This window comes from Thalassophryne amazonica, chromosome 3 (assembly GCF_902500255.1).
Source record: "Thalassophryne amazonica chromosome 3, fThaAma1.1, whole genome shotgun sequence".
Classification (NCBI taxonomy): domain Eukaryota; kingdom Metazoa; phylum Chordata; class Actinopteri; order Batrachoidiformes; family Batrachoididae; genus Thalassophryne; species Thalassophryne amazonica.
The window spans coordinates 116578381-116603358 of NC_047105.1; the positions used below are offsets into that span (position 1 = coordinate 116578381).

The following is a 24978-nucleotide window of genomic DNA, read 5'->3' on the forward strand; positions in this document are numbered from 1 at the left end:
CCTTTGGTCAATACTTTGGTGATGCATCTTTAGCAGCAATTACAGCTCGAGTCTTGTTGAATATGATGCCACAAGCTTGGTGCACCTATCTTTGGGCAGTTTGTCCATTCCTTTTTGCAGCACCTCTGAAGCTCCATCAGGTTGGATGGGGAGCGTTGCACAGACATTTTCAGATCTCTCCAGAGATGTTCAATCAGATTCAGGTCTGGGCTCTGGCTGGGCCACTCAAGGACATTCACAGTTTTGATTTTATTTAGTAAATTCAATGTAAATACATAATATCATTGTAGATATGCTAAAAATATATGGATGACATCCCCCACCCAACCTGGAAAAGATAAGATTCACTAATCAAGGTTCTGAAGATACATTTTACAAAGTTTAGGGCCCCTTCTTAATCTTTTTTGAGAAATCTTATACTACTGCTTCTGAGTAGCTTCCTCCCTTTTTTATTTTTACTTATCAATTTTCATTACTCTTTTTATGATTATTATTTTTTTTAATATTTTCATTATCTATTTTTTTTCCTTCCTATTGTTATTGAAATGAACAGTATACAACCCCTGGCAAAAATTATGGAATCACCGGCCTCGGAGGATGTTCATTCAGTTGTTTAATTTTGTAGAAAAAAAGCAGATCACAGACATGACACAAAACTAAAGTCATTTCAAATGGCAACTTTCTGGCTTTAAGAAACACTATAAGAAATCAAGAAAAAAAGATTGTGGCAGTCAGTAACGGTTACTTTTTTAGACCAAGCAGAGGAAAAAAATATGGAATCACTCAATTCTGAGGAAAAAATTATGGAATCACCCTGTAAATTTTCATCCCCAAAACTAACGCCTGCATCATATCAGATCTGCTTGTTAGTCTGCATCTAAAAAGGAGTGATCACACCTTGGAGAGCTGTTGCACCAAGTGGACTGACATGAATCATGGCTCCAACACGAGAGATGTCAATTGAAACAAAGGAGAGGATTATCAAACTCTTAAAAGAGGGTAAATCATCACGCAATGTTGCAAAAGATGTTGGTTGTTCACAGTCAGCTGTGTCTAAACTCTGGACCAAATACAAACAACATGGGAAGGTTGTTAAAGGCAAACATACTGGTAGACCAAGGAAGACATCAAAGCGTCAAGACAGAAAACTTAAAGCAATATGTCTCAAAAATCGAAAAATGTACAACAAAACAAATGAACAAATGGGAGGAAACTGGAGTCAACGTCTGTGACCGAACTGTAAGAAATCGCCTAAAGGAAATGGGATTTACATACAGAAAAGCTCAACGAAAGGCATCATTAACACCTAAACAGAAAAAAACAAGGTTACAATGGGCTAAGGAAAAGCAATTGTGGACTGTGGATGACTGGATGAAAGTCATATTCAGTGATGAATCTCGAATCTGCATTGGGCAAGGTGATGATGCTGGAACTTTTGTTTGGTGCCTTTCCAATGAGATTTATAAAGATGACTGCCTGAAGAGAACATGTAAATTTCCACAGTCATTGATGATATGGGGCTGCATGTCAGGTAAAGGCACTGGGGAGATGGCTGTCATTACATCATCAATAAATGCACAAGTTTATGTTGATATTTTGGACAATTGAAAGGATATTTGGGGATGATGAAATTGTTTTTCAAGATGATAATGCATCTTGCCATAGAGCAAAAACTGCAAAAACATTCCTTGCAAAAAGACACATAGGGTCAATGTCATGACATAGGGTCAATGTCAATGAGCAGATGTGATTTGATGCAGGTGTTAATTTGGGGAATGAAAATTTACAGGGTGATTCCATAATTTTTTCCTCAGCATTGAGTGATTCCATATTTTTTTCCTCTGCTTGGTCTAAAAAAGTAACCGTTACTGACTGCCACAATCTTTTTTTTCTTGATTTCTTATAATGTTTCTTAAAGCCAGAAAGTTGCCATTTGAAATGACTTTAGTTTTGTGTCATGTCTGTGATCTGCTTTTTTTCTACAAAATTAAACAACTGAATGAACATCCTCTGAGGCCGGTGATTCCATAATTTTTGCCAGGGGTTGTATGTGTATACTTATTAGCATTTTCATAAACAATACTACTTAGTATTTTTACTTCTTCTCTATGCAAATGTTTGCTTGACCTTGTGTATGGGTGTTTTTGCTGTCTGGGGTTTTGTTTGTGGGTTGTTGGGAAAAAAGAAAAAAGAAGAAACTATTCCTGGACTTGACTGCATTTGTTAATGTTTCAAAGTCAATAAAAAGACATCTGAAAGAAAAAAATACATGGATGACACAAGAAAGTGAAAACACTTATTTTCACTGTGGTCCATTTAAAAATGTAATGGCAAAATAGAAGTATTGATAAAATAAAATAAATGTTGTTGTCGATTCGGTTGCTTCCATTTTTATTTATTTTTTTGTTCAGGGTCGCTACAGCAGATAGAGCCAAACTTGTGGGATTTGGCACAAGTTTTACCCCGGATGCTCTTCCTGACGCAACTCCAGTGTTACCTGGAGAAACACACACACAGCCGCTGGTGTTCCAAAGAGGTCGCCCATCCAAGTACTAACCAGATGCCGCACTGCTTAGCTTCTGAGATCTGACAGGATCAGGCCAAGACAGAGCAGACTGGCTGCAAAATAATAATAACAATTATTATTATTAATATTATTATTATAGTGTGTATATGATAACAAGAACCTAAATAATGTACAAACATATAATACAGTAATTTAACATTAAAGAAAAATACGTAATTAACAGGAAATAAAAGGGTTGACTTCTTCTAAAAACTGTGAGGTCTAAGATTCTAAACACATTTTGGACTCACACTCCATTCCAACTCATTATAGAAATTTAGCATAATTTATTACCACCCTTGAAAAATGGCAGCTACCTACGTATTTTAGAAACACTAACCAATCTAGAGCCTGTGGATCCCCACAGGCAATGCGCTAGTATATTTAATTTCACTGTATAAAAGTATTTTGTTTTGCTGTTGTTCAATAACTTTGCACAACAAATATTAAATTCTGCACTTTCGGATTCCAGTAATTCTGACCAGACATGTAGATGCTGTGAATCACTCACTCGACACTATTTTTATTTTTCAGCATAAATGCAGCTGTGCCTTTGAATTTTTTGCATGTCATGTACTTTTTACATTGAGTGCCATCTCACGTGATGTGTTATGTTTGCTGGGACACAAAATAATATTTTTTGTTAAACTGTGAAAACACCAGGCATTATGCATATGTATTTCTTTTTATTTATGGAGTCACAGAAAATGTCACAATAAGACGCTTGACAAGCGACTTGAATTTAAAAAATATTTTATGTCTGACTTCTTTGTTTTTTAAATGTCAGAAAAATGGAGCAGGAATTCTGTGGCTATGTGTTTGTTGCTATTTGTGTATCAGTAGGATATCTAAAAACACTCACAAAAAAGAAAAAAAAAATAACACATTTTAATGAAATGTTGTGGAAAGCGGACCTACATCCAGATGATCCAGGATTACTTATTTATTTATTCATCACTTTTTTACTAATTCATGCGTCTGAATGACAAACAGCAGACAGTAGATTCTTAATAACAATCAGCATGTAATTTGAATAATTAGATGTAATTTGAATCTGGATCTAGTCAGTCAAAATATGTATATACTTTGGGGTCGGGGTGACGGATGGAAGAGAATATGTCACTTGATTTTAGTTTGGATCCATCAATGATCAAGGTCATAAGTCAAGGTGAACTTTTCCAATCTTGTCAAATAGGAAAATAGCAAATTCTATGGAAAAGAGTTGTTTTATTTGTTAATGAACTTTACTGCTTAATCCCATGACTGTGATTGACGTTCCTGTAAGAACATTGTGTGTTCGATATCCAGTAGCAGTGCAGTGCACGTGAGCGTGCATGTTTCATCTATGAGTCACTGACACTGGGTTGTTTGCTATTTCTCTGTAGCCATTTACCTTCTTATTCCTGCGCTTGTTTGCATCAGAAGCGCACCAGACAATGATAACATACTTCTTCTCAATATCAACATCGTTCCCTTGGAATTATCTCTCCAACAGTAACGTAGAACAGCCAGTGTTGTCAGAGAGCATCCAGCGGATACAAAGAGAAGAATGGCAGAGCTAATGTGAACCTGGTCCCGACAAGAGTTGGGTTTCAGTCTAATTGGGATCATACGCTGTATGTGGAGTTTTGGCACATATGTAAGATTAATCAGGGGGCTCTTTAATCGTGGAGAAACTCTCCTGTGCACGGCCGGACAGACGCTTGGCCCCGGACCCCCATCCTGGACTCTGTCTAAGCACGGCCCTTTTGACTCCATAAACACTCGTCTCAAAAATTGGGGTCAACCTCCCCTTGCTTGCAGCAGAACGCTATCACGCCACCACAAAGGGTGCCCTTAATGATTAAATTGCATTGGATGTTCCAAATGTGCAGATTCCTGGCAGCCGACCTTCCTCCTGATTGTAATTTATGTCGGAAGTCATTGCTGTCCAACACTCGGCCTGTTCAAAGCGCACACGTGGACAAAACCTGCGCCAGTGTGCCAAAGCCGAGCCGACCTCACACGTTCACCCTGTACCGTTACAAAATGCAAATAGACAACTGTAATAAATGTGTTTTTAAAATGTGGTAATGTTTTTCTTCCGTCTTGCGGAGCGTGCGAGCGGCCCTCAGGCCTGTTGTTTGGGTTAACCTGTCATTAATCTGCATATGATTAAACCTTGACATCAATGTGACAGACACTGTGGACACGGACTGATTGGACGTTTGCTTAGACCGTGATGGTCGGTGGGGGGTGGGGGTGAAGGGTCACGCAGATGGTTGCAGATCTTTAGGTGAAATTGAGACCTCTTATACAAGACCACCAAGTAAAGGAAGGGCCCGTGATGGAAAAAGTGATATTTCACATGATTACGTCGAATTGTAAGAATCTGGATTCCAGAAACAAGCCAAATGAGTTTACAAAACCTTTAAAGCATCATCACTGGTGAGGAGAATTGGACTAACTCACGTTTCAGCATCTTTGCATATGGTGTCCGTTTTACGTTTTTTTAAATTACACTCTATATTTTAACTGATGTTATTATAGTGAAAACAAATTTCTGCAACATGAACTAAATGAGGCAATAAAATTTTGTATCATACTCATTCCACTTCTTAATGTTTGAAATAAACTCGGAAAGCTCGTCAATGACCTGGAAATGTTCTTCTATCAGTCATCTAACGTGTCTAATAACTCCATCTGGAGGGAAAAGTGATGATTAACTGTTTTAATATTAAAGGAGTCTTACGGAATCCTTAACTGTCCTTTGTGTGTGTGTGTGTGTGTGTGTGTGTGTGTGTGTGTGTGTGTGTGTGTGTGTGTGTGTGTGTGTGTGTGTGTGTGTGTGTGTGTGTGTGTGTGTGTGTGTGTGTGTGTGTGTATGTTCAATTTGGTCTATGAATATTTAATCTGTGCATTTTTTAAATGAGCCACATTATTAATTGGAATGAAATTTAAAATAAATGCAAAAATAAAAAAAATAGAAAAGCATGTGCACGATTGAAAAATATTGATGTTTTCCATTATGTAAATTTTGTGGTTTATTGAGAAGATGCAGACTTGTGTTGTTGTTGTTCATTTAACACTTCTTTTTTCTTTTGGATTTCTTCTGATGTTTGCAGAACTTTCCATGAAAGCTGATTTTTCTCACATTATCATCAAACTGCTAACTGATTCCTCATGTTCTACCTCAAGAACAACACCTGGAACTCAAGGACATCAGGCCAAAAGTACAGATGTTTGGAATGCAGAACTGAAACAGAGGACCAAACACACACACACACACACACACCTGACACTGCAGGACACTTAATTTGGCTAAATTAATCTATCTATCTATCTATCTATCTATCTATCTATCTATCTATCTATCTATCTATCTATCTATCTATCTATCTATCTATCTATCTATCTATCTATCTATCTATCTATCTATCTATCTATCTATCTATCTATCTATCTATCTATCTATCTATCTATCTATCTATCTATCTATCTATCTATCTATCTATCTATCTATCTATCTATCTATCTATCTATCTATCTATATATATATATATATATAGCATTTTCTGTTGCCAGAACAAAGCTGTTCCTCAGATTAATTTAATGTTTACTGTATAGTTTCTTCTTGTGGTAGAAATCATATAATTTAGATTTTTTTTTCAAAACGTTTGAAACCGTGCCCTGCCTAAACATCACTTACAAAATGTTTTCCTTGTGAATATCAATAAAATGTGTGTTTCTTACTCTGATTGTCTGCAGATTTTTGATTATTTATTTATTTATTTATTTTTACTTTTTTGCTGTCTCCCTTGCTTTTCTTGTGTTTTTACTTGTGTGTTTTGTGTTATATTTACATTTTTTTTTTCTTTTTTTGTACAGTTTGAATTTTAATCACACTGGAAAATGAAGTGGGTTGTATCTTATCCTGCATGTTTCACAATTTCTGTACTGTGCAACTGACAAATGTACAGTGCTGAAAAGGTTTTTTTTTAAATAAACATAAAATATTAAAATTAAAAAAATATTATTTAATCATACAAAATCATTTTAGTTTATAAAACTACCTGAATAATTTGAGGTTGTATTTAGGCAGGATTTTAGTAATTGCTGCAACTCTGTATAATCATTGCCAACTGTATTTCTATTCGTGCCTTTATTTAGGAATTCATTTATTTGAAAGTGAGATTAGTAACTAATCGACTACTGTACTGTATGAATTTTTTTTTTTCTTTTAGCTGGAATGCTTGGACTTTCCCATTATAATTTTTTGTGTGTCCCACTGATGCTGATGAATAAGAAGAAAACATCAAGAATAGTTATCAACTCTTCAGGTTCTTTTGTACAGTATATTTATCTCCAGATACTAAAATAAATTTGTGTTGGTTTTCATTGCATGGCAGTCAAAGGGTTTACACAGTTCACTGGTTGCAACCTACAAAATGTAATGTATACATGAGTATTATATATGCGCGCCTGCCACCCTGTTTGAATTCTCTTTGAAAATGAGAGGTGCACAAAGAAAAAATTAAATATCTGTTGGCAGAATTCAATTCAATCTATCATAAGATCAGAAGAGTGTCGGACAAACTTCAAATTGTTTCACAATAACACAAAATAACGTAAAATGCCTCAAAGTACAGGATTCTATCCGAAAATAAGAGCGCTTTTTAAAATTTTTATTTTAATGACACATATTTTAGCTGTTGTTTCAATATTTTACCGATCTATTAAAATCATCTCTCGCTTACACAATTATTAAGTTAAATTACACTGCTCCAAAAAGTACATCGCAATAATAAGAATATGAATAAGAATAATTTGAAATAAGTGATCGTTGCGATCAGCGTCAGTTTGCGTTAATCAGCGGTTTTAATTGTCCGAAGTTTGGACGACTTTAATTTAAAAAAGAAAAGAAAAAAACAAGAGGGGTGGGTTTGAATATGTGTGAGTTTCTGTTTTGTTTTCTGCAATCTGTTTACACCTGAAAACATTATTGAAAGTGCGTAGAAAATGTCATCAAAGCGTCCTCGGCGTCATAAAGGTGACGTTTGTCTGCGCGCACAAATGAAACGTCTAAAAGAAATACATTCAGTCTGAACGAAAGCTCCAAAAATGTTAAACAGTGTGCAAGCGATCACACTTTGTTACGATTAAAAAAACAACATTTGACGTAAATAAGGATCCAACGCAGCACTTAACTGGGTTATTTAAATAGTTTCAATGCCGGAGATCACAACATATGTTACTCCAGTACATCTACGCATTAATTGTTCAATTGGCATTGAAACGTTGTTTCTCCAACGAAAATTAATGTTAATGAGAATAATTAATATGCTATTCTTCGTTCAAAACTGTAATTAAAAACAAAAAAATAAAATTGAATAAATCTCCAAACTGTAGTTGGACATCAACGTAGCCCTAAAAAAATAAATGAAAATAAAGTAAATGAATTAAAAAATTGGCTCCAAAATCAGTTATTAGCTCAAAACTTTAGAAAAGAATTTTAAAAATACAAGAGGTTGTCAAAATTTTTATTATTACTAATATTACAACACAATTGCTACAATTATTTTATTGCTTTAATATGGTTGCAGACTGTAATTACAGCCTGTGTGTGTGTGTGCGCGCGCGTGCGCGCGTGCGTGTGTATCCCGCCAAGAAATGCATAATATTGCAACAACTCATGCATAAATATTTAACATACCTCTGAAGGGTTTTAAAAAAAAAAAAAACAAAAAAACAATTCTTATAAATAATATGAGGAACAATTTAAAAACAATGAATTTCTTAGTTTTTTTGTTGTTTTTATTTATTGCATAGTTTTTGAAGTATAAGCACCTCTTCTCATCACCATTCACTTTATTCTTTTTTTATTATTATTATTATTATTAATACGACAAGGTACACGGTGGGAAATCAAATGCTTAGAGCCTAATAATAACAACATGAAAGGATTATGCTCAAACACAAAGAGAGCAATATTATATTCCCAAACCTCTCTTCCTTCTGGTGTGATGCCTTGTAAAATACGCGATGAGTCCATGAGACATTTTCTGAAACAGTAAACTGTCATAATATACCTTTTAACAGAAATTGGATTTAAAGTCTATTTATAATAAAGAAAAGGCAGCATTCGTCAGAAAATATATTTAATAATTAAACAAACACGTATTATACAAAAGGAATACCAAACTCATGACTGAACATGGATCCTTAGAATAGAAATGGCAGACCTACTGCAACGCTTTGAGTTTCCTCCTCAGCATCTGCCGAGTTCAGTGATGGCAGGCTGACTGACAGAAACACGTGTAGCAAACAGTCCCGCGGGACACCATGACGGCCTGCACCGTTTGTACTTCCTGCCTGTGTTTGATGTCCATACGAACACCGAACAAAGAAGTCCATGTTCTTGTGAAACAGCACCGATCTTGTCCATGCCACTCTGGGATTTGTCCCTATCCAAAACAAGCACACTGAACACTCCAGATATCACACTCAGAACATGTTCAAATTGGACGCAGTCCTCCTGGTTGTTTTATGAAGTAATCATTCCTCTTGAATGATTTGTAAGGCATTCATCGTTCCTCCAGATTGTTTCAGGTGGTGTGGTCATTCTTCCTGATTGCCATCTAACGCTGTGATCATTTCTCCAGATTGCTTAAAGAGGTCTTGATTGTTTTGTACGGCTGTGTTCATTCCTCCTGATTGTCTCTTAAAGATGTGGTCATTCCTCTTAATTACTTTGCAACATTGTGGTCATTCCTTCTTCTTGTTTTTTTTTTTTTTCTGAACCGATGGTCATTCTTCCTGATTGTTTTCTAAGGTCAAGGCCTTTCCTCCTGATTGTTTCCAAGGGTGTGGTCATTTCTTCCTATTGCTTTCTTTGCCTGTGGACAATATTGCTGATTATTTCTAACTTATATGACTCTTTTTTGAAGCCACGGTTATTCCTCCTGCTTTCTAAACCTGTGCCATTCCTCCTGACTGCTTTCTGAAGTGGAAGTCATTTTTTCTTGATGCTGTGCTCATTCCTCCTGATTGTTTTCAGGGTGAGAGGCTTCGGGGTGATGCTCAGCATCTCCTGCAGATTGTTCCTGCTCAGAGAGCTGCTCGCTGCTAGGAATGGAGTTCTTCTTCGGACGGCCTTTTGGTTTCGTTGGTGACTCCAGTCCTCCTCCTTGCAACACCTGCAGGTCAAACACAAGTAGAAAACTCCGGTTTAAGGTCAACACAACATGCACTGACTGCAGTTTAGATAAACAGAAGTGTGTCTTGTGGTGTCATCCCAAATAGACACATCCAAGTTAGACACGTCAAAGAGCGTCGACCCTTTCATGCAAACAGAATTGTCTTTTGCAAACATCACAACTTATATATATATATATATATATATATATATATATATATATATATATATATATATATATATATATATATATATATATATATATATATATTTAATTGGACAAAATAGTTTGGACAAATATGGAAAAATGTACACTTGCACAAATAAAACATTCACTAAGTTGTGTAAGAAAACTGCTCAAACTGGATGAGTTTTTCAACTACTGGCCAACATAATGGCCATATATGATAAAATCTGTACTTTCCAAACAAAATATGCACATTAATACAATGCATACTTAAATGACGTGTCCACATAGGACATATCCATCTGGGTTGTGTCTACCCGGGTTGCACCGAACTGGGATGCGTCTGTCTCATCCTAAACTTGACCTGCATGACCACCAGTCCAGGACCATCATAAAACAACAAAAAACACTTTCAGAAATAACCTATTTGTGTTGTTGCCTTGAACTGTGACCTTCTTGAACCACCGTGCTGCTTTTTTCAGCTTCAGTAAAAGTAACATCCCTTCAGCTGCTCCCTTGTTTGCACTCGGGGTCACCACAGCAAATCTGAGGTGGATCAGCATGTTGAATTGGCACAACTTTTATGCTGGATGCTCTTCCTGACACATCTCCATACACGGAGAAATGTGGCAGGGGTGGGGCTTGAACCAGGAACCTTCCACTGAAACCAAGTACACTAACCACTTGGCCACCACTCCTGCATGACTGAATTAAAAAAATAAACTAATCTAATTTCACATATTCAAATATTCCAGTTCCAACAAAAGTATTTTTTCTCAACTTTATTTAAATAATCCATTCAATTATATTGTAAATCCCATTTTCAAATGTATACATAACAGAATTTCTAAGAAATAAAACACCTAAGACATTATTATTATTAATAATGGTGATGCTTGGCACATTATTATTATTATTATTATTATTATTATTATTATTATTATTATTATTATTATTATTATTAACAATAATAATGGTGATGCTTGGCACATTATTATTATTATTATTATTATTATTAATATTATTATTAACAATAATAATGGTGATGCTTGGCACATTATTATTATTATTATTATTATTATTATTATTATTATTATTATTATTATTATTAACAATAATAATGGTGAGGCTTGGCACCAGCATATGCTCCCAGACCCCATAACTGTCCTGTCCGGTCAGACAGTTTCCAGTGACTCCGTGACAAAAATGATTGTAAAAACTTGAATGATAAAACCTGCTCTTCGAGACAGTGTACAGGAATGTTCCTTGATGACCTTAAAAATTATGGTTTTAGAAAGGTGACATAGTCATACCACATTTAACGTATTTATCACTCACTCGTCTTCAACCGCTTATCCAGGATCAGGTCGCGGGGTAACGTATTTATATTAATATATAAATATAGAAGCTTTTCTTTTTAATTTTATGCATATTTAAAATGATATAAAATAATCTCGACAGACAGTCTAACATATTTGTGTTGATATATACGATTATACACCTTTGGTTATACTGAATTTTAACTCACAATTTTCTTCCATTTCATCCTTCTGTTCTGGTACCATGTTTTCACTTGCAGCTGACTCAGGCCCAGAGACTCAGCCAGATCTATTCTGTTAGGAATAAACACATGAATCAAACACTTTAAGATGAATGCGTCAAATCGAAGTAACGTTAGTTCCATTTGCTGCGCGTAAAGTCTTCACGCGGGGAAGGCGCGGTGCGTATTTATGCACCTATCAGGCGTGGACAGATACTTCTGCTTCTCGAAGCGCTTCTCCAGGCCCATGAGCTGCAGCTCGGTGAACACGGTGCGGCTCCGCCGGCCCTTCTTGGTCTTGTTGCCTCCCTCGGCTCCGTGCTCCAGCTTCCCGCGGAGGTGCAGGTCCAGAGGCAGGTGGTGAGACGCGGCGCCGACCTGCAGGCCCGGAGCGGCGGACAGCAACGGAGAGGCGAGCGGGGAAGCCAGCGAGCAGGACATCGGGGACATGGGGAACTTCATCAGGCTCGTCTGGTCCGCCTTTAACACTACAACCAGAAAAATAACAGAGAAAATCCACGGCAGGCCGTCAGCACAGTGAGGCACGGTGCCACGCGTAATCACCAAGTCCACGGCCCGACCACGCAGCTCCGTGCGTTTTAATGAACAAAAACACTCATAACAACTTCATCATAACCATGAGGCTTTTTACTATCTGTGTGACTTCAGGGTTAAATTAATATTGTGTTATTATGTTGTTATAACACGCTGACCTAAATCATGATTAAATACATTTTGGCCATTTCGCAGAAACTGCGTTATAATCTGGTTAAAACTCCCCATAATAATAATTAAGGTCCTAAATGTTTTGAACTTCACTGACAGCTTGTTCCTGTTTTATTTTTAAGTTATAAAAAGCTACAAATAATTTCACGTAAATAGAGCTCATATGTTAAATTAAATTTTAAAACATGAAGTTGCTGCTTCCTTCAGTAGCTGTAGAATATTACAGTGTATGTGCGTGTGTTATCTATCTATATGTGTGTGTGTGTGTGTGGGGGGGGGGGTGTTAAAAAGCAGTAGATGCCGAGGTTAACAGCAATAACCTTATTTGCTGTGTCGTTTTCTGTTCTGATTGTCCTCAAACTATAAAACAAAAACATTTTTTTTCCCATTTTACGCCTCATGTCGAGCTGTGAAACATTTTATCCATAAAATCTGGCGCCACAATTTGACTATTTTATTTATTTATTCAGACATAAAAAAAATGACCGTAAACGTTGTGTCCCTTTTGAAAAGTGGATAACATTTTATTTTTTATTTTGTTTCCCCCCCCACGGTGTGCGTGAAAGCTCACCCAGCTGACTGTGGAAAGGCCGCGCGGACAGAAGCGCTTGGACCCCGAATTTGAGGAGGTCCGCGGCGGGAGCCGAAGCTTTGTGCTCCGGGTGCTCCGTCAGGATCTCCTCGATCATGAAACTCCGGTAACGATGAGTCCTGTGGTCCGGGTGCGCGTCCGGAGGATAGTAATGCGCCCCCATGTCCAAGGGATGCTGCATCATCGGGGATTGCGGTCACTTCGAAAGACGACAACCGATTATCGCTCCTTCAGCGGACCAGATCAGAACTCATGTTCCGTCCGTGGCCGCAGCAGTCCGGATCTCAGCCCAGATTATCCCCAGGATCCGGATCAGGAGAAACATCCAAGCGCAGGTAGGCGACTGCACGCACGTACCGCGCGTCCTCGTCAGACCAGCTGGGTTTTTAGAGCGCAAATCTGCATCCAAAGCTCCCGAACACGGTCGTGTTCGCGCCCATGTGCGAGTTGAATGAGTCAGTTTGTCAGCTGCCGTGCGCGTCACCTTGGCACTGAAACGTGGAATCAGATTTGGGTTTTATGCGTGTCGTCATAGCTCCACCTCTCCATCAGTCTGCCGACTGCCTTCAGCTGCACGCACCCACGCACGCGTGCAGAAAAAAAACAGTATATATATATATATATATATATATATATATATATATATATATATATATATATGAAGGTGCCTGATTTTGGATAGTGACGCTTTTAATGCTATCACACACAATTTTGAGATCATGAAAAATCACTGGAAAATGATCACAAATTACCTCCAATACTGCTGACCCACATTTCAATTTAAATTTTTCAGTTTTAATTTGGCTTCTTAAAAATTACAAATACTAAAGAGAGTGAGATGCATTGCTTATGTATTGATTTATTTTTTTTTATTTGATAGCGTTATTATTTGGATAAAAGTAAGCAATAATCATCAATAAACAACTGGGAAAACTTAAGTTTTGCATTTCAAAATAAAAGCAGACTTTGGCCATTAACTTTTTTTTTTTTTTTTTTTTTTTTTTAAATTTCGATGTACATTTGTAGGAGAATCAGATCACGTTTCAAATGCAAAAAGTGAGGAGACTTGATTTAACATGATAAAATTAGGGGATGACCCCGCCCCTTTTCAAAGGCGGGGAGTTCCTATACGCCCATGGAATGTGCACGAGTCAGTGAAGCCAGGGGGCAGTGCACGTCTTTCTGTGTGTGTGTGTGTGTGTGTGTGTGTGTGTGTGTGTGTGTGTGTGTGTGTGTGTGTGTGTGTGTGTGTGTGTGAGAGAGAGAGAGAGAGAGAGAGAGAGAGAGTTTTCAAAAGAAGGGTAACATTGTACAACCAACATATCCTAAAACACAAATGGCCACAATCAGCATCCAGAGGGTCTCTTTAAAAAATGTATTCCACTGAATGTTACAAATTCAATATGACATCTGTAACTTCATCACAAAATGCCATGAATATAATCTGACTAGGTTCTCTTTCTTCTGAAGTGTCTCAATTCCAAATGCATGTAAAAGAAAAAAGAAAACATAATGTGTCCTCCAAATATGCACAGTGACCTTGGAGCAAAATCCAAATGATACTGTCCAGAGTGGTGAAAAACAAAAGACGAAATAAACATCCACAAACACAAAGACGTTCTGCTGCTGATGATGACGATCTGATGTACAGATCAGTTTATGGAATCATAGAGTAAAGTAACAGGTGGCAAGAGGGTTCTAGAATTAGACCCTCCACCAGATGGATACAAATATGTGCGAGGATGGTGAAAAGCAGCACCAGTTTCCCCCTCCTAACCACTGCCAAAGTGCCCCTGAGCAAGGTTGTTAATTGTCAAGTTGTTCCCAGTGTGCGGCTCTGACCAGAGTGGGACCATATGTACACTGGCATACACTTTGTGCACATCATGTGACCTGTAATTGCAAAAAAGTGTTACTGTTACAGTTTTGCAAAATATGTCTTTTTCAAATAGCCTGAAAAACCACCTCAGGCACCACAAAACCTTTTTGTGATAATTGAGTTTTTTTTTTTTTTTTTTCAAAATACACCTGCTTCCATTAAGCATGTTTTCAATTCACTATTTCAAATTTCACAATGTTTAAGTGCAGGGACTTTCTGATGGAGTTCCACACAGCCTTTATAAGCAGCAGTATTTAATAATAATGGTTAGATCCTTTTTTGGTTTTCAGACACCAGAACAGGTTTATCTGTTTGGATGGACACACTGCACAATCTGACAATTAACAACAAGTAAGCTTGAGTTAAGAAACATCTGAAGAAGGGGGCGCTCATGGTCTTCACTTTGCACAGCTGCGGTGTGACTGCGCTGCCCTCTGCAGGCTGTCTGTTACTGGCAGCAGTTTCACTGTGAGTCACTGGACATAGTGCAGCAGATAATAGAATATTTACAGAGGAATCCTTCAAAAGGTGATACAAGCACCAAATTTGGCAAAAATACACCTTAGATATTACTCTTTTGAAAAAACCGAAGGGCCACTTGAATTTTCAATAGGTGGCTACGTAGGGGTCAATTGAAGATTCACATAGGGGTCAAACTATAAAAATGCTCCAGTCATATTGAAAATTGTACCACATTATTTGTCTGATTGTAAAGATTCCAAAAAGGTATAGTTTGGACAATCTGTGACTGAATTCTATTGCGTTATGGGGTAAAAACAAGAATGGTGACAAAGTTCAGTTTCAGTTACTGTAAAAAAAAGTTTATTTTTTGTCAGGATTACATAAAATGTTATGTTGTGTCAACAAAAACAAAAAAAAAATATTAATGGGACTTGAAATATTATGTTGTTCTGACTATTGTAATGGCTAGTTGCCAGAACTTGATCTTCAACAAATATTTTCAAGTTCTGAGAACTTCTGTTAAGTTCTAACAGGTCACGTGGTATGAAAATGATTGACAGCCAGTGCTGATGTCCACCTCTTCTGCAATTTCTCGGATAATCACACGACGGTCCTGCATCACCACATTGTTCACTTTGGAAATGATCTGGTCATTTCAGCATGTTGATGGCCGACCGGAGCGTGGCGCGCTCTCCACCATTGTGTGGACGTCTTTAAACCGGTTGTACCGCTCCTTAATCTGTGTGATGCCCATAGGATCGTCACTGAAAGCCGTCTGAATCTGAAAGGCTTATCAAAAGTACGATCTATTGACAGTAGGTCACATTACTTTTTAGACATAATAAGCCGTCATTTCATTCAGCCTTGTTACTTAAATTTAGAAATAGAAATTCTATAAAAACATTTTAGAAATACTGTAGGCTATACTATAAATAATATATAATTACTTGTGTGATACAATTCATCATATAAAGCAAGAAATGACTGGATGACTGGATCAATGATGTTGTGAAAGTGTAGGAACACGGACCCACAACAGGGAGCGTAAATGAACGGGCAATGGATAAGCCAAACAGTAACAATTTAATGTTGTAAATTGTGCACAACGGAATACAGACAACAACAAGTTTGGAACTACAGTCAATTACACGTTGGGTGACGTGTGGGCAGGCTTGAGGATAGGAGACACCCGTCCAGAACCGAGCCGGATCCCACACGGCCCTCACCGCCAACGGATCTGAAGAACACCGGAGCCGCCAAGTCCTGAGTCCCCAGGTGGCCACCGTCTCCAGCTGTCAGACCTGGCACTGCTGGCAGAGAACAAAAACAGCACAGGTGAGTGTGAGTACGCACACTCAGTAATCCCACAGTCTGTGTTCTTTTAGGAGGGAGCACCTCCACCTCCAATCACACACTCGTGCAGCTCCTGTTTAACCACTTATCTGGTTGGGATGTGAGGTGAAGCTGTCGCTAATCACACCAAACGCCAATCCAGCAGATAAGGAAATACCACAGAAAAACGGCTGCAAAAGAGTTCAGACTATTATTCAGTTTTAAGTCAGCAGAGAAATTACCTCCAAGGTTGCTGATTTCTCGGCGGGGAGGTGGAGTTGCAGTCCGGCCTTTAAGGTGGTGGTGATGTGGATGAGTGACAGCTGGTGCTGATGACGAGTGACAGCTGTCACTCCCGGTTGCTGTGACGCCCTCTCGTGCTTGAAGCCCGCACTTCAAGCAGGGCACCATCTGGTGGTGGTGGGCCAGCAGTACCTCCTCTTCAGCAGCCCACACAACAGGACACCCCCCTCAACGGGCGCCTCCTGGCTCCCGACCAGGCTTGTCCGAGTGCCGCCGGTAGAAGTCAGCCACGAGGGCCGGGTCCAGGATGAAGCTCCTCTTCACCCAGGAGCATTCTTCAGGTCCATACCCCTCCCAGTCCACCAAGTACTGGAACCCCCGGCCCTTCCGACGGACGTCCAGGAGCCGGCGCACCGTCCAAGCCGGCTCCCCGTCAATGATCCGGGCAAGAGGCGGCGCCGGTACGGGAGCACAGAGGGGTGAGTTGTGGTGTGGTTTCAGTCTGGATACATGGAAAACAGGGTGGAGCCGCAGCGAAGCTGGCAGCTTCAGCTTCACTGCGGCTGGACTGAGGATCTTGAGTATGGTGAAAGGTCCAATGTATCTGTCCTTTAATATCTGGGATTCCACTTGCAGGGGAATGTCTTTTGTGGAAAGCCAAACCTCCTGCCCAGGCTGATACGTAGGGGCCGGGGCACGCCGGCGGTCTGCATGGTTCTTGGCCCTCGTCCGGGCTTTGAGCAGGGCAGAGCGGGCGGTATGCCACACCCGACGGCACCTTCTCAGATGGGCCTGGACCGAGGGCACCCCGACCTCTCCCTCCACTAGCGGGAACAATGGGGGCTGGTGTTGGGTATTTTCTCCTCCAAACATTTTTAAAACCTTTAACAAGACAAACAGAGTCAAGAAACACCAGTGAGACAGAAAGTCAAATATTACGCGCAGAGTGCGGCCAGGCTGTACACCAAGGCTACACTCAAGTCTGGCCTGCTTTTCCGCTCTTTTTATTAAGAGACGCCCTCATCACATAAACAAGAAACTTGTCCTAAGGGTGGGGGTAATGACGCAAGACAAGTTTCTTCCCATAACATAAACGCATACGTCAAGTGCAGCTGTAAGGAAGAACACTTCAGGTCAGCACATCTCGTTCGTCTGTTGCAGTTATCAGCTGTTTTGCATCTGCCTGGAACACTAAGCATCACAATCAGTCAAAATTCAACCTTCAGTTCTTTTACTCCCAGTCGTTAGCGGCTACGAAAACAAAGTTATGTTATAACAATAAGTACATCCAGTCCTTCATTCCCAGTTCAGATTGACCCCAGAGTGCTAAAACAAAATTGAATTCTCAGGCTTGGTTAAGACAGGTGCAAAACAGCACAACACCGTTCTCATGAGAAAGAAGACAAAGCTAAAACAAGGTTGAATAACACATACATTCTCAGGGTGAAGTGCAAACAGCACAACACCGTTTTCATAAGAAAGAAGACGAAGGTACAAATGTTTAACAGTGATAACATATATATATATATATAAAATCCTTAACATTTCCCACCTGTTTATCACCTGTTAAACATACAGTAGGCATCACCCAGCTTAGTTAGTTAGTTTATTAACTTAATCTATTCTGTCCACGTTTTTATTAATTAAACACCACCAACAGATGGAAGATTCGAATCCAGCTGCTATTTGATCAACCAGTTTATACTCGTCAGGCACTCCTCTGGGGACTCCTATTGCGTCAATATATGTTGGATTTCCTACTCCTTTCCAATCTCTTTTTACTCTATGTCTGGCTATGCCTTTCTGCCAATCCTCAGGAATAAGAGAGGCTGCATATGTCGTAACGTCTTCAGGGGTCATGGGTAACAATAATGATATTAATGCACAATAACCTGACACATTTTGTGGCAGTCTGTCAAAGATTCTGTTATCACCACACCACCACCATACATCACTCCTACCGACTGGTATAAATGAACTGTTTTTTCTGTATTATTCGACTACACCACTTGTCTTATTACTTTTTCAGCTAAAGCTTCATAGGCTAAGAGTGTGTTAACTCATCACGTCAACAGTTCAAGCTTGAACTGGAGTTGTGAGCTTTTCAATATCATCATAATTCTCAGTACAGTCATTACAGTTTTCTCCACTAAGGTCTGACTGTTTCAATGCTTGATATTTTGGCATAGTTTGTTGGAAGGCCAGATTACACTGTACAAATGTATTTGACACCATTTTGCCAACCATTGTTTTGATATAAGGGATCACACAACACATGCAAAGTCCAATCAGAATTAGGACTATAATAACTGGTGTCACCATTTTCAATAGTAACTGCCAACATGGTCCTGAAGTCAACCAGGACCAGGGATTCCACCGGTTCACGGCTAGGGTGTCTTTATGCATTGCATCACGAAGTTTATTCAGCTCTTCCAATGCGTCCTGCATATCCACTGAATGAATGGAGTCTGGGATGAAAGTACAGCATGTTGTGTTCAGCAGAACACAAACTCCTCCCTGTGAACCAGTAAGCAAGTCTAAAACCATGTGATTTTGCATCACCATGGTACGTAAAGCATCTATTTCAGTGTTTTGAGCTGCTACTATTTTTTTAGTTACATTCATGAACAGACCCAATCAATAATTCAGAGTTTCAATCATTAATGAATTTTTTTCCCACTCCTATCCAGGGGAACAATGAATGTGCTATTTTATCTCCTACAGACCACAATTTTTTGGTCCTTTAGTACATCCGAGCCCCACATGTGATTATGTGGTAACACATCTGGGTATATCAATCTCCTCCGTCTGGTGCTGCCATTCTTCTCTGTGGAGGTCCTACCACATATGTATGGTCAGTCACCTGGGTAGGTGCACACACACCACCCCATTTTGGTGGGAGACTCATGTACAGTCTGGAACCATAAAGCCAATAGATGTCATCATACACCGGAGTACCATTTACAGGTGGTAGCAAAAACTTACTAACATAAGCACATGATTCATCCGTTCCCCATGGACAGGAGCCTGTATAATTACATCCCCATCCAATGTGATGAAGATAAGTACCATCCACATATTATGTTTTGGTTAGGCTTAAATTATTTGATAAAACATACGTTTGGGTACACAGACGTTTCTTAATTTTACCTACATTTTTATTCCCTGTCCCGTAAAAGCAAATTGGGAATGGCCGTTGTGATGACAATTTAACGTGATGATATTTTTGCGTTTCCCTTCAGTCTAGTCAATGGAGCAGCACTTGGGCACGCTTGTACGTCCTCTGTTGAAATCCCTATCATATAAGTGGTTGCACTGAGGCAAGTGGTGTTACATCTTATCAGATTTGCTGAGAACTGCTGCCCCCGAAATACAGTTTGATTATGTATCCGTATGATAAGACATTCTGTCACCCTAGCAGGGTACGGTTTAGCTGTCAGAGCTGGGTGTGTTGAGGATATAGGTATTTGCGAACAAACATAACAATTAGTAACGTAATTCCATAGCCAATAAATTAACATATCTGTACCACATATTAGTATGGTATATATGAGGGTGTCCATCTGTCTCGTTCACATTATGAATAAACCTCTTCTGACGTTGCTTGCGTTGTTCTCTGGCTCGGTCCACAGTGAGCTGCAATTCTTGGGTCAACCACCAGGCCAGGAATCCGAGGAGCACGAAACACACTAAGATCACAACGCAACCGGCTGCCCTACCAACAGTCCGGCAGCGGCGGCGCTGAGCACGCCGCTCCGGGGTCTGCTGTAGTTCAGTCATGATTGCTAGGATACAGTGTTGTTAACCACCTCACCTAATAGTGCAAGGATCTCCCTGCTTCACTGGCATTGAGACAATCTATTGCTAATTAAATAGACTCCCTTTGTAGCCAGACTTCCCCTTACACTGTGGGGCCGCCAACACACGCTGTATCTTACAGTGATGTATCCACGTTGATCTCTCCGCTATCTTTACTGCAGTTGGTGTTGTTAACAGCACTCGGTATAGACCTTCCCAACGAGGACTGGACTCTGATGAACACCCAGTCTCCTGGCTAGACTACCGGAAGGCCGTCCTGTGGAAGATCAAAATTATTCGTCAGTAAATGTGTTTAAGTTATCTCTTTCTGTGTTAATGTCTTTTTCATAAAATTTGCTAATGTTTGTTCCTCATCTGCTGTTTTAGTATCCATGTCAAAATTGGTAGACGATATGGTCGTCCATAAAGTATCTCAAATGGTGTTAACCCTGATGGTGTTGGTGTTATTCTCATATACAATTTTACTAGGTCCAACATTCAATCCAGGTTTGTTTTGTCTCTTCTATACATTTCCTTAATCTTATTTTTATTGCGCCCTTTTATGTGCCCTTTGTCCTTTCCACTAATCCGGCACTGTGTGGTTGATAAGCACAATGATTTTTGAGATTGACCTGTAGCGCTTCTCCTACGTATTGCACTATTGTATTAACAAAATGCGCTCCATTATCTGAATAGACTGTTTCTGGTATTCCAAATCATGGAATGATGTCTTTGCACAATGCCTTAGCCACTGTAAGTGCACCTGCATGTTTTGTAGGGAACAATTCTACCCATTTTGAGAAGGCATCAATTATGACTAAACAAAATTCCTTCCCTTCATGTTTACTCAGCTGTATATAATCCATATGAATCACTTGAAAGGGATATTGTGGTGTTGGAAATTTGCCTCTTTGGGGTCTCAAATTGCCTTGTGAGTTGTGTTTTGCACATATCATGCATGCTCTACAATGCTGTTTTGCATATGCATCGAACCCATAAAGACAAAAAATAGATTGCAATTGCGATATCATACCCCCTGATGAGACATGCGTCACGCCATGGCTCATAATAGCTGCCCATTTAAACATATTTTCTGGCAGTATGGGTTTCTTTTGTGGTCATATCCGGAGGGGTGTCATATAGGAGAAAAATAGAAAGAGCTGTTGCCGCCTTTGCGGTTTTGTCAGCAACGTCATTTCCTTTTGAAACACTGTCAGAGCCTTTGGTGTGAGCCGCACATTTGCATATAGCAATTTGTTGAGGCAACTTCACAGCTTGCAGTAGGGCAGTTAGGAGAGTGGCATGAGTCACTGGCTTTCCAGATGATGTCACCATTCCATGCTCCTCCCACAGTTTTGCAAACACATGCACTGTGTTGAAAGCGTACTGGCTGTCTGTATAAATTGATACAGCCGTACCTTTAAACAGATAGCAAGCTGCAGTTAAAGCAACTAATTCAGCTGCTTGTGCTGAAAATGACGATGGCAATGAAGCAGAATCCAATACTTCTGAATTTGTGACAACAGCATATCCAGATTGTGTTTGTCCATAAGCTTTGTCAGTGGAAGAACTATCCACATACACGATTGTACTGTTTGGGATGGGTGTGTCCTGGAGGTCTGGGCGTGCTTTCGTACAGACCGTAGCTACATCAAGACAATTGTGCGGCTCACCATCCTCAGGTAAGGGTATCAATGTGGATGGATTCAATGTTGTACAGCGCTCTACCGTAAGGTGTGGTTGTGATAATAGCAAGGACATACACGAAAGATGTCTTGCTGGGGACAAAAGGCTCATGTTTGTCTGCAACAGAAGTGCAGAAACTGCATGTGGAACTTTCAGTGTCAACTGATGGAATAGAACAACATTACTGCTACTTTGAACAGCCATAGAGGCTGCAACAACAGCCTGTACGCATGGTGGTAAAGCACTTGCTACTGCATCCAATTTAGATGAGTAGTAGGCAACTGGCCTCAATTTTGAGCCATACACTTGAACCAAAACACTAGTCATGAACTTATTCTTACAATCAGCTGTTTGAATGAATGGTTTACTATAATCTGGTAGTGCCAAAACTGTGGATGACACTAATGTTTGTTTTACTTTTACAAAAGCTTCCTCAGCATCTTTGTTCCATTCCAACACGGTTGACATTGAAATATCATCCTTGTACATCAAATCAGAAAGTGGACTAGTCAATTCTGCATAACAGGGAATCCATGCCCTGCAGTAATTAGTCAGTCCAAAAAATGACATCATCTGCTTTTTGGTTTGTGGTTTTGGAGCGTGCAAAATTGCTTCCTTCCTGTCAGACAGGATCGTGCGCCCTGTGGCTGATAATTCATGTCCTAAATATTTTACTTTATCCCTACACAACTGAACTTTGTTTTTACTCACTTTGTGGCCATTATCAAATAAGAAACATAATAATGCTACTGTGTCAGTTATGCAGTTTTCTCGTGTGTCAGAGGCAATCAAATGTCATCGACATACACTAATAGTTGGCTATCTGCCGGTGGAACAAAATTGGCTAAACATGCTGACATGACTTGAGAATAAATAGTTGGGCTCTCTGCGTAACCCTGCGGTAATCTGGTGAATGTATATCGTTGTCCTTTAAAGGTAAAAGTAAACCAGAATTGACTATCTGGGTGTACTGGTACGGAAAAAAAAAAAAATGCATTACTGATATCTATTACAGAAAAACAACTAGAATTTAATCTCAATGAGCTTAACAGTGTGTGCGGATCTGGTACACATGGAGCTCTTTTACTACAGCAGCATTTACTGCCTGCAGATCTTGAATCATTCTCCATCCCACTGAGGGCGGAGCCTTTTTTTACAGGAAATATGGGTGTGTTACATGGTGAATCTGGACATGGCACTATTACTCCTGCTGTTAATAAATTCTCTATTACTGGCCTGATTCCTTCAATTGCATCAGGTTTCAATGGATACTGTCTTACACATGGTCTGTATTCTGTTTTTGTTCTTATAACTACAGGTTGTGCATTTTTTATCAGTCCTACGTCTGAAGGACCTGTTGTCCACAATCCTGATGGTACAGAAGAGAGAAGATCATCCTCTTCAGGACTCAACTGAAACACTCAGGATTGTGAAGTGGACACATCAATGTGTGTTCCAGCTGTCAGCACCAATGAGACATTAACTGGCACTTTATACAATTTAGTTGATGGACTGAACTCCGTTCGTGGTCCAACTCTGCTCCAATCAGTGGCTGACAAAGCTGTTATGACTGTCAGTCCCAATTCTTGCCATTCTGTCAAATATGGTTTACAAAGTGACACATGTAATGGCATACCTGTGAATCTCAATTTTAAAACATCTTCAGTGGCACCTGTTACTGTTATCACAGCTGTTGAGTTGCCATCATGAATCAAATCGGTCATTGTCAGCTTCACAGGTGAAACATTTTTCAATTTGTTTTCATACACTGGTGTTCCTGGCAATATGCCACTATGGACTCTAAATACACTCTCAAATCTGCATCTAAACTCTATCCATGGTTCTCCTTCTTTCTGAGTTGTCCTGGTAATTTCAGTATAATTTATCTTTGGTCCTAACACACCTTTTGCCCGTGTAATCATAGCTTCCACTCTTGTTTTCAAGACTGGATCATCATGTGGCAATGGTACGCCATCCTGGTCTGCAGGATTCCAGTCTCCGCGTATCTGACTCCATTTTAGGGCCACATGCTTTCATCCACACCTGTTGGACTTCAGGTCCACTAAGGTGGTAAGAATTTCTAATGTTTTCTATATCCTGCATAAATCCCTCAATATCGACATGTGGCGATGGTATCATGTCGACTGCTGCTTTGATATCATCAGCATTCCATGTTCGATATACGAGCATGGTTGATCGCTGTCCTGCTGTTCCTGCACGAGGATTTGGTACTTCTATCATAGGATAGGCACCTCCCTGGTCACTGTGTTCCACCATGGGAGGGGCTGTGGGCACTTTCGCTTGACTGCGTGTTTGTGGTTTTTCTGGTTTTTCACTTTTTACCTTAGGTTTTACTGCTAAATCATACTGTGGTGGCGGTACATCGTCATCCTCTGGTAGAGGAGATAAAGGTGTTGTTGTCACCGACGATCCAGCCGGCGGTGGTTGCTGAGGTTGTTCTGGTTCTCTGTGCTGAATTATCACATCTTCTTCTGCCTTACCTACAGCTTTCTTTTTCCTTGCTTTCTCTAATCGTTGCTTCTCTGCTCCCTTCTGTCTGTTCTCTGCTTCCTCCTCCCAAAATGCCACTAAATCTGCCCCTACTTTCTGCATCTTTTTCTCATCACCTTTATGTTGCTGTTCTAACTCCTTCTTTAGCTTCTGTATACTGATCAGGTTCAGTCGTCCGTCAAAGTCATGTTTATTAATCCAGGTCTCCAATTTTTTGTTGTTTTTGGATTTTTTTTTGCTTCCATAAATTTCCAGTCGTCAGTTGATAAATTTTCCTTATTT

General features: G+C 39.6%; 1 protein-coding gene across 1 annotated transcript; it reads right to left on the bottom strand.

Moving 5' to 3' along the window:
- Positions 1-9256: 9256 nt before the first annotated feature.
- On the bottom strand, positions 9257-13259 carry barx1 (BARX homeobox 1). The gene is made up of 4 exons (XM_034167363.1): positions 12765-13259; positions 11664-11955; positions 11456-11540; positions 9257-9741 (listed from the first exon to the last, which is right to left on the bottom strand). Exons 1-4 carry the CDS (start codon positions 12967-12969, stop codon positions 9580-9582), a joined length of 744 nt encoding a protein of 247 aa, XP_034023254.1. The 5' UTR covers positions 12970-13259; the 3' UTR covers positions 9257-9579.
- Positions 13260-24978: the final 11719 nt, after the last annotated feature.

Bases quoted from the DNA above. Each gene is read 5' to 3' on its own strand.
- barx1 (XM_034167363.1), bottom strand. From the start codon at position 12,969: ATGATGCAGCATCCCTTGGACATGGGGGCGCATTACTATCCTCCGGAC. The intron at 11,956-12,764 runs GTGAGCTTTCAC...TTCTGGTTGTAG, and splicing joins GCCTTTCCACAGTCAGCTGG to TGTTAAAGGCGGACCAGACG. The intron at 11,541-11,663 runs GTGCATAAATAC...TATTCCTAACAG, and splicing joins TATCTGTCCACGCCTGATAG to AATAGATCTGGCTGAGTCTC.